The 14,292-nt window shown below is 38.6% G+C and overlaps 1 protein-coding gene across 1 annotated transcript; it reads left to right on the forward strand.

The window, feature by feature from the left end:
- The first annotated feature begins 4,247 nt into the window (after window positions 1-4,247).
- Window positions 4,248-13,136, forward strand: trappc6b (trafficking protein particle complex subunit 6B). Its single transcript, XM_085344231.1, has 6 exons — window positions 4,248-4,447; window positions 4,525-4,592; window positions 7,741-7,858; window positions 8,375-8,458; window positions 10,073-10,166; window positions 11,706-13,136. The coding sequence occupies exons 1-6, from the start codon at window positions 4,370-4,372 to the stop codon at window positions 11,735-11,737; spliced, it is 474 nt and encodes a 157-aa protein (XP_085200357.1). The 5' UTR covers window positions 4,248-4,369; the 3' UTR covers window positions 11,738-13,136.
- Window positions 13,137-14,292: the final 1,156 nt, after the last annotated feature.

Consider the following 14,292-nt stretch of genomic DNA (forward strand, 5'->3'; position numbering starts at 1 on the left):
CCGTATTTTTATGAGGAAGTTATTTTCTGTTATTTTACGGTAGTATTTTGGCGCCCCAGCTGCCGGAATATTACCGTTTTTTTAAGATGTTTTTTGTAACAGTGTGATGATTCAGTAAGGACATCTCCTGGTTTCATCTTTATGTTTCCCTCTCACCAGATAACCAAACTGATATCATGACCAGCAGCTTTTAAAGCTGTGGCTCCAGCAAACATCAGCTGATACTAGAAATTAATATTAAATAAATTCTAACAACAGCTTATCAGGCTTAAACGTGCTGCTGTTGTTTAACGCGACATCCGCTGCTTTTTTCTTTCTGGGGCACAGTGGGCGATAAACAAACAAGAGAGAAAAGCCGATCAGCTGATCATTGATCAGTTTCATGAATGAAGTAGCAACAGGAGAGGGAGGGAGAGAGAATGAGAGGAGAAGAGGCAGATGTGCAGCGTAAACACAGAATAACTCCAGCTTTGTGTCTTTTTCCATTCTAGTTGAAGTCCAGGACAAACTGTGTTCCTTTTCAAAATATTTTGTGTAATAGTTTTTCTGAATACGAGATGATTCTGTTTTTTACGGAACGGCTGGAAACTAACCTTATGAAAAAATAAAGTTCACTATCAGTAACATCATAGCACCCACCCAGCTGTATAGAAACTCCGTCATGCTAGCTAGTACCAGTATGAGTTATTGTAACTGACTGTAAAAAGTCAGCATAACGAAAGTAAACTACACCTAAATTTGGTTAATATCTGACCCAGACAGACTGCAGGTCATAACTTCTCTCCTCGGGTCTCTCCTCCTCCTGCCTCACCTGCTGGCCTCCACTACTCGCTAATGTTACTGAATCTGCGGAAGCTCCGCAATAGCCACCACCAAACAATTGAGTTATTTTTACACATCTCCCAGCATCTGGCCAATCCACCATCTTTCAGTGTTTATACCGTTAACAACAGCTTATCAGGCTTATCAGGTTTAAAAAAAAGAAAAAAATCCCCATCGGTCCACTGGGCAAATGCCTGGTATGCCCGATACCCCATGGCCAGTCCAGCTATGATCGTGCAGCGTTTAAAGCGTGGAAGTACTGACCTTACTTTGAGTTTGATTCCGTAAAAAGTGACAAAAACATTTTACAGCAAAAAAAACCCTAAACTTCCGAGCAAGCACCGAGCACGCTGCCACGGGAATGTGAAATTCACAGAGAAACTCGCAGATTCTTCCACTGACGGCTGTGGCACACCTGCACCAGGGCAAACATCCGCCTGCCCCACTCCTGCTATACAGGTGAAAATAGAGCAACAGGACCGCTGAGTCTTTGATTTTATTTATCTTCTGCTGTGTTTTACTTGCATTTATTTGAAAGACTGAGTGTAAACACAAAAAACTATTTTATTTTATGTGCTGGAATATGCAGAAAATAGGTTAAACAAATTTCTTCCAGTCAGAGAACGTTGCATATCATTTAATGTTTGCTTGATGCATAAAGTTAAAAGATTACAACTAATAAAACAAGTTTTAAAAAGAGACTTTTCCATTTGATTACATTTTATATGATGGATTATGCAGGAAAAGTAGAATTGGGCTGAAAGATCTATTCAGGTTGTAAATCATGTTTTTAAAAAGTAACTAAGTAACTAATTACTTTATAAAATAAGTAATCAGTAAAGTATTACTTTTTGGGGGAAGTAATCAGTAATTAGTTACTGATTACTTTTTTCAAGTAACTTGACCAACACTGTAATTATAATACCAATACATACATTTTAGACTGATAAGAATGACATAATGCCCATCTACATAACCATGCAACATGTTCATGCACATCTAACACACATACATTTGTCCTTTGTGGGGTTTTTGTTGTTATTGTTTTTATTTCATTTTCCAATTGCCGTCTTTGTAGATTCTGTGAATCTGTTTCTTGTTTTATGTTCTACAATAATAATAATTAAAAAAAAAAAAACTAAAAAAAACTAATGTAAGTTCAAAGGTCTTTGCTTGTATTGCTTTGCTGATAGTATGTTATTTGCCATAAGGTGTTCAGAGTTATTGATACCAGTGTAACCAGAGAGGAGAATGTATATTTTAAGTATATAACTTTCTACAGGGCTGAATATAACATCATTATGTAAAGGTCCAGATTCTCTGTGCTTTATCTGCAGATGATGTGCAGCACTTCTAACATCACACAAAGCAAAGGTTACTATCACACTGTTCTTGAAGTGCTGGGTGTGTTCATCTTCCGGGGCAGGACCATGGCAGAAATCTGAAAAAGACTTCCCTCTGAGGCAGCTCCTTGTGAAGCGTCCTGCTTGATCCCTGCAATGAGCTTCAGTCCGCCTGATGTTTTTGAAATGATGTCTCAGTGGGCCAACAGAACATCTGGCACAGGACAGCTGTCTGATGTTCTCCCTCACACTCCCTCACCCAGGGTGAATGTATCTGTTGATAACAGTGTGGACTAATGTGGATCCTGTGATTAAATGAAAAGAACAACTTACACTTCTATGAAACCTTCTGCTGCTGTGTTTTCAAATCTAACATTTTATTTAAAGTTTCCAGAATACCAGAGTTCTTTGTCAGTGTAATGGATCTAAAATGGTTTAAATGTTCAGTTTCATATCATTGTCCGTCTTATGTCAAAATCTCAAAGGACATAATTTAATTTCCAGATAATTCTGATATTAACAGGAACTCTGGGCCTCTGTGGAGTGTGGAGCTGATGCCATCGCTGTCTAAAATAGGATAACAAAAACTATGCAGTGCTGAATCATTCAGACATTCAGAGAGTAACACGGGTGATTATCATTGCCAACTAGCTTTTAACAAGACTCTAACACAATGCATTTCATTTAGCCTCTGAACCCTGGATTCAAAATGACAACCTTCAGTTGATCTATCATTTAAGCTTTCCTACTATAAACAAATACGATGAGATAAATTGGAGGTCAAATAGATAAGAAGGGGCTCGGCCATGTAATGATTTAAAAACAAGGAGTACAACTTTAAATTGGATCCTGTAAGTAACAGGAATCAGGTGTAGAGATTCCAACGCTGGGGTGCTCATTCTGTTTTGTACCAGTTAGCAGACAAGCAGCTGCATTTTGGACCAACTGGAGACTGTAAGCATGTTCCAAACCAAAGTGCAGAGCAATGAATTAGTCCAGTCTGCAAGTAATGAACAGATGAATAGTGGACCAAGATAAAGACATACCTTCCAGCTAAGGCCTTATCTTGGCTAGCTGTCTCAGATGGAAAAAGCCAGATTGGACTACTGGATTCACCTACCTACACAGTTTAAAGGAACCCTCTTTTTTAATATTTGTCTGACAATAAGAAGATAAGGGGCCCAGAGCACAGTCAATGTGTTTACTAAAGGAGTTGGCAAAAATGACAATTTCTGTTTTGTTTCCATTTAATTTAAATGTTTTTAAAAACAACATTCACAGTTTAACGTCTTCAAGGTAACATAATAACAGCTGAAGTGAGTCTGTGCCTGTTTTTAAAAGCAGATACATCTGCAAGTCATCTGCAAAATAGTGAAATAAATAAGTTATACTATGAAAAAATAGACCACAATGGCAACATAAACAGTGTAAACAAGGCTGGAACCAAACTTGAGCCTTGAGGTACATCATAATTAAGAGGGGCTATTTTTGAGCTGTAGGGACCACTGTTCACATAAAAAGTCCTTCCAGATAAGAGGGCAGCAGGGCTGCCAGAATCCAGAGTTAAGAGAATAACGTTAAAAACCCTCAAACGTCAACAGTAATTCATTGACTTGAGCAGCACTGTGCCACTAAATGAACATGTTGTCATTTCCTATTGTAGGCTGACAAGGCATGTGATAAGTGCTACATCTGAATACCTGTTAATGACAAATACATTCATTTCTTGAAAAATCTACTTCACTCAGTTTATTATGTGACTGATTTCAAAGTAATTTTTCCCCATGCTGCAAAGCTGCAGATATTTATTTCAGTATTATTCGTATAGCAACTTACAACCAGTAACAAGCAGCAATTGGTGACAGTGGGAAGAAAAAACAGACAGCACTATTTTTTCCAAAGATGAAGTAACATATTTAATCTAGTACACCTTACACACATGTCCTAACACTTAGATGAATATCACTAATTATAACAATACTGGGGAGAATAATAATATTTACTGCCAGATAACACTCCGGGCCAGCAGGTGGCGGTAATAGACTAGCGGCATGTTTATTTTCCTCAAGAGCAACAAGGAAGCAGAAGTAGTTGTTTATGCTAAATGTTTGTAGCTGTTCGACTTTATGTGAAGGGATATGATTCCTGGTCTTACACTGATTTAACCACTGACAACGTCGTTAGCTGGCTCTAGAGCAGGAAGAATGGCAGACGAAGCTCCTTTCCAGTTATTACACAGCGAGGTGATACAGTACATTTACAAGTCAGCAGAAGGAGAGACGGTAAGAAGCTCTCAGTAGGAGTTTAATGACCTATTTGGTGTTGTTGTTAATGTTTCTGTCTTTTACCCTGTATTTAGGAGAGTGGGAGAAATGTCACTAAATTGGAGAATATTGGATTCAGAGTGGGCCAAGGGCTGATAGAGAGGTAATAACCTTGACTGCTGCAAACATGCATGCCGTTTACTTCGACAAATCAAAGCACTACATGTACAAAGCCTGATTTACAACATGGATTCCCATTCAGAAAATGCAATCGAAATGCACAGCTGTAGGTGGGTGGCCATTAATGAACCATTAATGTACCATTAATGAACACAACAACAACAACAAAAAAAAACCCCAGAGTCTCTGGGGTTCAGGTCAGTCGAGTCGGCTGGGCCAGTCAGGAAACAATATTACACTCGTGGTGTTGTCGTTAGAGCACCATGGTCTTTAAGGTCAACTTCATGATTTATCGGTCAAAAGTTGCGAAAGAAAAATGTATGAAGACTTAAAATATCATGTGACATTTAACACTTTATTGCCGAAAATATTTGGTCATAAACCACATATGAACATGAGTGATATCCCATTCTTAATCCATACGGTTTAATGATGGTGTTGACCCACTCTATGCAATTATAACAGCTTCAGTTCTTCTGGGAAGGCTTTAGAAACCCATTCCACGAAGCTCTCAAAGCACTGTTCTTGAGCTGATCTGAAGGCCACATGAAGTTTGGAGGTCTGTAACGACTGACGTTGGCAGCCTCTGCTCATTATGCGCCTTGCCATTCACTGCTCTGTGAGTTTATGTGGCCGAACACTTTGTGGCTGTGTTGTTGTTGTTCCCTGCGCTTCTACTTTTTCTAATATCACTAACAGTTGAATGTGGAATAGTTAGCAACGAGGAAATTTCATGACAGGTGGCATCCTATCATGTTATCAGGCTGGAATTGAGAGATCCTGAGAGAGAAATGTTTGTAGAAGCAGTCTGTATGCCTGGGTGCTTGATTTTATATACATGTGGTTAGAACACTTGAAGTCAGTGATTTGAACAGGTGAGTGAATACGATTGGTAATGTAGCGCATAGGAATTCTAAATATCACTTTGGATATTTTTGTTACTTTGGACTAGGGATGGGTGATATATTGAATATACTCAGTATTAAGCTGTCTGCATGTAATTCACCATGACATCCCACACGTTGCAAATGCGTCATTAAGCCTCTACATCACATTTTTGTGTATGTTATAAGCACAAAAGAACACCTTTTTAATTTCAATTGTTTTATTTTCTCTCGTGAATTCTTGCTTGATGTACTTTTTTGTTGCTGTGATCAGCAGTTTTCTAAAATACTCAAACCAGCCCCTCTGGCACCAAGAACTGTGCCACATTCAATGTCAGTTTTCTTCCCCATTTCTGTGCCCAGTTTCAGTTTGAGTTGGTGCCATTATATTGGCTGATTAGATACTTACCCTAATGAGCGGTTGAACTATTAAAATATGTTAATGTTAATAGTTATGTTAATATGTTAAAACTGTTAAAATAAAAATTTTAATTCATTCAGATTTTTTCGTATTCAAAGTAGAAACAAATATATTGAATGGTCGATTTGAATGAGTATACCAGTGCAATTTTAGGTACTATATGGTTGAAAATAACTTTTATTTTTGGAGGTTATTTAGACATATATTGTGTATCATGATATTGGATTTTCCTCAAATCACCCAGCCCTACTTTAGACCAGGATCAGAGTCAAACTTCATAAAATGTCTTTGTTTGCCAACACTTGGGAAATTATGTATAGGCATTCTAAATATCACTTTGAAATACCACATCATATTTGATCTAGGATTTCTCTTTTACGTTTTACATTTGCTTTTCTTTCAAGTTGACCCCAACATGTGTTAAATGTTTAAAGAAAGAGAAAGAGCTGCCTAGTTGATAGACATCACATTATGACCCACCACCTAATATTGTGTTGGTCCCCCACACAATATTAGGTGTGGGGGACCAACACAGGGGAAGTAAACACTGAATAAACTTCTCTGCTTTCGCCATCTCACCTCATTATGAAGATGATAAAATGGTGAGTACAAATCTCTGAAGAGCATATAAGATGCCGCCCAAAATTGGTTCTGTTCATCTGGACATAGTGTTTTCAGTGGGAGAAACATTTTGTCATTTTTGTCCTCCTCCTAGCCCCCACGCTCCAACAGGCCGCAGAGAACGGGGGTGTGAGAAGACTCCAAACCTCCCATTTTGTCACGTAGATGAAACGTTTTGTCACTTGGATGAGTGACGAAACTTTTCTCCCACTGAAATGGGAGAAATGTTCATATGTCCAGATGAACAGAACCAATTTTTGGGGATTTACTTACCTGGATGATTTTGCATGCATCAAAGCATAAAATATGGTAAAACATTGTTGCAAATAACAAAAAGGTTACTGCTGCACCAAATCATTAATCTGATGATTTTAGCACACGCAGTCCCTGATGAAGTGCGCACAGTTTGTGCTTCACTCAACAAACTGCACAAATAATGTATTCCTACAGCAGAGAATCTGTGTTGTGCGTCAAACTTCTGAATTTTGAATTCTGAATGGCAATTTTCTGTTGCCATAGTGATTTAGCAGGTAAAAAGAGAGGCACTTTCACTCAGATTTGACAGTCTCAAGTCATTATTCTGGCTTCATAGTATATCTGTCGGATCTCAGTCCACATCCTCCATTTCTTACTGCAGGGCAACTACACTAAGACTTTGTCATAAAACACTGTCACCTGTTAATGAAATCCAAATACATTTTTTAAATTCTGATTATAAGGAGTTCCTTTACTGTTGTCTGTTAGGGAACTTTATGACAAGTGTTGTTAAATGTGCTGATCATTTGTTAAGATGTTTCCATTTTTGTAAGCACGTTTTTGCATGTACATGTTGCCTCAGATGATTAAAAATCAAGGTAATCCTGGATTTGTGAGTAAATAGTTCACATCATATAGCGTCAGTAGGGAGTTTGTCAGGATCACCTTTAATGGGACAGTCACCACAAGGGGTTTATTACGTATTGCACTCCCTGAACTGATGAGAGGCAAAACTCAAAAAAAAAAACAACTCCAGTTGTCTTCTTTTCAAGCTCTCAAAACTACCCTGTACCTGTCTGAACACTTACACAGACAGCATACTGTTTATGGGTCATGTGCACAGTTATACTAGGCGCATTCTCCTTAAATGCATCTTACAGCGAGCAGACCGTTGAAAGTCAATGAATGATGTCCTAGTTTAATTTACCCATCTCTTTGTTTCCCTCTAGATTGACTAAAGACACAGCACGGTTTAAGGATGAGCTGGACATTATGAAGTTTATATGTAAAGACTTCTGGACCTGTGTATTCAAGAAGCAAATCGACAACCTTCGAACCAATCACCAGGTCACTGGGAAGTCTGTTTTCTCTTCTTTTAATCCTGTTTTTTATTAATGTAGCCTCTGACAAATCTAAATGATGGTAAATGGACTGATTCTTATATAGCGCTTTCCTATTCTCCTGGAGTACTCAAAGCGCTCTATACAACATGCCTCATTCACCCAATCATACAAGCACTTCTAAACTCAAGTGCAACTAATAAGCATTCACACACATTCACGCTCCGATGAATGCATCGGAGGGCAATTTGGGGTTAGTATCTTGCCCAAGGATTTTTGGCATGCAGACTGGAGGAGCCAGGAATCGAACCACATACCTTCCAGTCAGTCGCTGATCTGCTCTACCACCTGAGCCACAGCCACCCAAATGATAATTCCTTTTTGTCATCCATAATATATTTGTAATATATAAATGCCAGTACTGTGATATTTTGCCTTACTTCCTGTCAGATTGATTGTTTGTTGTTCTGCTGATGTGTGTCATTGCTGATGTCATATATCATCATATGATCATGTGTTTTAGGGCATCTATGTTCTGCAGGACAATAAGTTTGGATTACTGAGTCATCTGTCAGTGGGAAAACAATACTTGGAACATGCCCCAAAGGTGCTTTTTTTCTTTTACTGGTCTGTTTTAAAAGACTTTCTCTGCTTCTCAAACTGTCTCTTTTACTGAGACAACATGTACATGCACAGTAGCACATCATACCATCAGAGGTGAGCAGCATGAGTCCTGAAAGACACTGACACCAAAAGAGAGAATCTGTAAGAAAAGTGTGCGCTATGTGCACAAAGTAAGACAATTATGTTGAATAAAGGCTGGATTATAAAATTAAACTCATTTAATTTCACTTCTTATAACATGTCACAGTAGAGGCAATAGAGAGCAGGCAGAGAACATCCTTCAACATGGGCAGTAAAATAATTCAGTCAGTCAGTGGTGGTAAGTTTACTGTACTTTTGCTTTGCTGTGGTCTGGCCCACAGCAGCATCAGAGCTGGTGAAAGTAACAGACTGAATAAACTTACTAGCAAGGCTGGCTCTGTGACTGATGGCAAACTGGACAGCCTTTTCAAACTGTGGTGAAAAGGAGGTCAGTCAACAAACTGTTAACCAGTATGGATGGATCCTGACCAGCTTCTGCACCACTTACTTGACAGACAGCAGAACACTTTGTCTAACAGACTGATTCAGTTCTGATGATGCCACATGGACAGGTTCAGATTACTTTTAGTTCTCCTTTATCATAAACCTTCCAATTAGCAGTTTGTTTGTTTTTTCTTTTGCCAGTGAGACAAGACACCATAGATCGAATGAAATGTAGGAACGCCTGACTTCCCTTCTTATCAAGGTTTACTGATTTTTTTTTAAAAAAAGGAGAACTGATGAGTTTCAGAACAGAGAATTGCTTGTTTTTTATCTGTGTATAAATGGCCAAACATGATAAGTTGTATCCGTTTTACATGAGTGCTGTTGTGACAGATGTGATTAATGCTGCAATCACATTGTTTACCTACATTCGGTCTCAGTCTTCCTGTCGTTCAGTACTGAGTATCAAATGCTCATTCACTCTTTGTTAACAGTTTATTTGCTTAGAATATAGCTTGAACCAGTGCCACAGGCCACAGTATTTACAGCCTGTAGTTCTTGATGGAAATGGCTATAGTGAACGTGGACTTTCCAAGCAGAGAGGACCAAGGCTGAGATATAGGAGTGGAAGGATTGGATTATACCTTATACAGAAGGTGCAGTGTGAAACAGATTCAATTCAATTCAGTTTTATTTATATAGCGCCAAGTGACAACTACAGTTGCCTCATGGCGCTTTATATTGTAAGATAAATACCTTACAATAATAATTAAATGCTGTGTTAAGATTACATGGACAGTCACCCACACTAATTATTTTTCCTGACATCTGAGCTGAGTACTAAATCAGACAAAATGTCTGAGACATCAGACAGAAGCTCTGATTGAGGCCCAGGTGGAGCATAGAAACATACAAATGAAACTGGTTTTTGAGTTTTCCAGCTATGGTGGATGAGGCTAAGCAAATTAAAACTGAATTAAAACTGTCTGGCTCTTTGGTTGAATAACCAGCTGGAGTAGAAGATAACTGTTCAAGGAACTGATAAGAGTAAAGGTGTTCATATACTGTGACCCTGTTTTATATGTGAGACCATTCACTGTCATCATATGAAGTAACTGTTTTCCTCCTGCAGTATCTGGCCTTCACATGTGGTTTGGTGAGAGGAGCTCTATCCAATCTGGGAGTGAAGAGTATTGTGACTTCTGAGGTGTCTGTCATGCCTTCATGTAAGGATTTAGTCATTCAAAAATCTTTTTAAAGAGCATTTATCAGTCATCTCCAAACTGAGGTTTGGGGGTTTGTTTTATTTGCTGAATCAATTCCATTAAAATGCCATTGAGTGGTTCAGAAAGAGAAGTTTGTGTTGCCCATGCACATGATTGAAATATGCCTCAGATATTTTAAATGGAGAATACTTGTGTGATTTTTACATGACTCTGGATTAAAGTAAGGTATAGTTTTTGGTTTTTATGGGCAGAGTCACAGGTGTGAATAGTGTTGCTGAGGTGAAGAGCATGTCAGACAGGATTGTGAGTTTGAAGCTAGAAGTCAAAGTGGTGATATTGAATGTAGTTAGTGTGTAGGTAGGTAGAGAGGGTACCAGTGTGGGAGAGAGTGGTGAAATGTGTGTAGCTAGGCAGCATCAGATGGTAGTCTGGAAGATGTCTGGAAATCATGAACAGGAAACAAGTGAAGGCAGAGGTGACAGATGGATGCAAGGTGGGGCTGGGATTTAGGCTACGTTCACACTGCAGGCAAAAGCGCATCAAATCAGATTTATTTTTTTTTGACCCTATGCGACCCATATCCGATCATGGTATGACAGTGTGAACGGCACAAATCCGATATTTTCAAATCCGATCTGGGTCACTTTCGTATGTGGTACTGAATCCGATACATATCCGATGTTTTAGAAAGCGAGGCTGTGTGAATGGTCATGTCGCATTAAATCCGTCTTTTACGTCACTGACTTGTGTCAGTGACGTAAAAGACGGATGTAGTTAGATAATGGATGTAGTTAGATAATGTAGTTAGATAATGTCAATGATAATTGACAGACGGCAATTATCAGCGCCGGAGAAGACATCGTGAACGCTTCCTGGCCATCCAGCAGATGTCAGTGAAACTGTTTGGAAGACAATGTTGGAGAAACGTGAACATTTTATTTGTACTGCATAATCTGCAGATTCTGACAGAAATCTGCAACTATCCTTTGAAGCACTGCTCCTCTCTAAAACAGCAATAAGGATAATTATTAGGTTATCTACATTATTATGTAAATAACAAAATAACTTAAAGCAAAAAATTGGGAAACATAAAGTCCGAAGTCTTTATATTAAGGGCCATCAGTCAAACAATATTATTTGCTCTGGGTCTAAACAGAGCGCATTTTGTGTGACGCCTTCTTTTATGCATGCGGGCCGCTCTGAGCGTTCACACTAGAGCGAGTTTGCTGTCACATTTTATTTGTAGTGTGAACAAGCAGACAAAAAAATCGGATTTGATCAATTGAGCATTAAGACCTGCAGTGTGAACGTAGCATTAGTAGTGTAGATTATTGCACATGAAATAGTACACTGATGTTTAAGTTTGAGTGAAAGATTAATCAAATAGCTGTTTGTTTTAGTCTTTTTCACCACTGTAGCAAACATGTCTACTCATATAGTGCAACTTAAATTGAACTAAACTAGGAAAAAATGAAAAGCCAATGTGAGTTTCTTCTTTTTGTGTCAGCTAACACGAAAAATGTCTTTCTGCCTTTGCAGGTAAATTCCAGGTGATGATCCAGAAAGCGTAGGAGGTTACACACTCAAGCTGCACTCTTCCCTGGTGTCATATTGCCTTATCTGTTAGAAAGGGAAATGCCATCCGTACTACTCAGTGAGAATTTCTCTCGGCACTGCAGGGATTACAGTAGGGACTGGCAAAGGTTTCTATGGCTTAAGCTCTGGATGGCTGCAAACATCTGTATCCTGCTGACACACTGTCATTATCATGAGTGGAAAAGTACAGTCCAGTGACATTAACATTTTGTCTGCTAACATTTATATTAACATAATCCCTTTTGAAGTAAAGTCTCACTAAATGAACATTTGGCTTAATATCAGAAAAGAAGTGTTTGCCACCACCTACTGTCACATCTAGTTTAGTAGCATTTTCACTATAAAGACAAACAAACCTACAGTGCTTCACAAATTTAAAAGACAGAACCGCCAAAAATTTGATTATTAGGGAAGTCAAACTGAATTTATGTTTTTTACACCCAAATCGAAGCCAGCACTAAACTTTTTCTGAGAACTTACTAAAACTCATTTTTGGTTCATGATTGCCAGTAAATATCTCTAATTTCTGAATCTTATTCAATAAGAATATTATTAAAATAATACATTTTAAAATTCTCGAGTAACAATAATCACATTTTTTTCACTTTTTTTTATGACACTATCATCAGTTTAATAAGTATTATATGGTTTTGATTAAAGAGCTTGTACATACTGGCAGGTTAACCATTTTGGTATCTGTGAGGTAAAGCGTATACTGGGTGGTGCTATAATAAACGTGTTAAGATGTCTATATTTATAATCATCACTAACTTGTGTATTGTTCCACCCCTGCCTCCGCACCAAAATGAGCAGATTATTAAAACAGAGGAAATGTGGCGCCCTTTAGCAGGTTGATGAACATTGCTTGCAAGAAATCCATGCCTAAGAAAGCAACTTAGGCTACATCTACATGAACACAGGTATTTTTTTTTAAATGGCACAAACAGTCTCAAGTGTTTTTGAGAATGTGCCAAAGCAGCAGGTGGTGATATAACCCTAGTTTTGAAGAAATCCCACAAACAATAACACAGCACACAGTCTGACATCAAAGAAGAGATAATGGAAAACACGTTTGATGTTACAAGACAAATATTCATTTTCTTTGCCAACATGTAAATGTAGAAATGTAGTTTTTGAAAATGTTCACCCTGGCAGAAGTTTTTACTGATCGAAAATGCTGTGTATGTGTACGGACGTAGCCTCATTTATATATTGATGGCTAATATGACCAAACACAGTTTGATATCATGAATAAGTACGTTTGCAGTGATGAAGAGCAACATTCCTGTCGAAGCGTGAAAAAGTGTGATTTATTTTCTTTGCATCAAAGTTGTATGTTCTACCCTTCAGGTGCTTCCTTCACTTGCAATAAATTTAAGCATGAAAACAATTTCTGAATGGTTCCTTTTCCACACTTTGATCGTTTACTATTCTGTCAAACACATTTCAGAAATGACAAGACCACAATACCAAACAAAGATAATTTATCTGAATTTCAGGAGTGGGGCCACACCTCAGACACGCTCCTTCAGGTTCTCCATCTACGTGCTGTTTGTAATCTTTTTTTATGCAAACACCCATCAGCATCTAATGATTTGTGCTCACCATGGGCCCCTCGTCCCTCATACCATCAGACGAAAACCTCTACTGCTCAATTTCATCAAATTCCCTCCAGGCACTTCAAGAAACCAAAACACTTCTCTTCTAAATGACATGATCAGGCTTCAGAGAGACCGAACATTACCGGCCATCCTGGGGAACCTGTTGGGAATCATTCTACATCTATTCACCCCATCAGAACTCCTCTCTGCTCCATCCAGTTATAGAGTGGCTCAGGTCGCTCGCCATCTCAGCGAAATTATAATTTCAGAACCTCCATTAGGGGAGAATCACCCACAAGCAAAAGCTCCCGGCATAGATCCACACTCGCTTTCCCTGAAACTGGCCGATCCACCTCAGTGCCAGGCTATGAAGACACAATGCTGTTTCCACGCTTCAGTCATGTCTCCTGAAAATATTCTTCCCTTAAGGATATAGATTGGACTGGACTTTACCTCACCGATGAGTCCTAACACTAGAATTACTGACTTTTTTATTTTCTGGTGCAAGTCCCAAGGTGTTATTCACCCCTGCTGAGATTTTCACAGGTCGTCAGCTCAATTCTCCTACTGCTTTTGTTGTGCAAACCACAGCTCAGATCCAAGGCAGGCCAAACCTCTGTGTTATAACCTTCAGAAATGCCTGCCGTGTCTATACAAAATATCCCACACATTGACTGACCTGCAAATATGAAAGACACACATTCACAATATATAGAAACACAAATCTGTTTTATTTATTTAAAAAAGTGTGAAAACAGAATGAAAAGTTCTGTGACATGAGTGACATTGATATTTCTGGTGCCAGTAATCACAGAGACAATGCCCTGAGAAAGATTCATTTCTATTATGCAACACCTTCGATTTGATGACAAGGACATGCAGGCAGAACGGGTGAAAACAGACAAACTTGTGACAATCTCCGACATCTG

This window comes from Diplotaxodon limnothrissa, linkage group LG20, assembly GCF_057381915.1.
Source record: "Diplotaxodon limnothrissa isolate DT_005_m linkage group LG20, D_limnothrissa_male_GT1.1, whole genome shotgun sequence".
In the NCBI taxonomy this organism is placed as follows: Eukaryota; Metazoa; Chordata; class Actinopteri; order Cichliformes; family Cichlidae; genus Diplotaxodon; species Diplotaxodon limnothrissa.

Bases quoted from the DNA above. Each gene is read 5' to 3' on its own strand.
- trappc6b (XM_085344231.1), top strand. From the start codon at position 4,370: ATGGCAGACGAAGCTCCTTTCCAGTTATTACACAGCGAGGTGATACAG. The intron at 4,448-4,524 runs GTAAGAAGCTCT...CCCTGTATTTAG, and splicing joins AGTCAGCAGAAGGAGAGACG to GAGAGTGGGAGAAATGTCAC. The intron at 8,459-10,072 runs GTGCTTTTTTTC...TTCCTCCTGCAG, and splicing joins ACTTGGAACATGCCCCAAAG to TATCTGGCCTTCACATGTGG.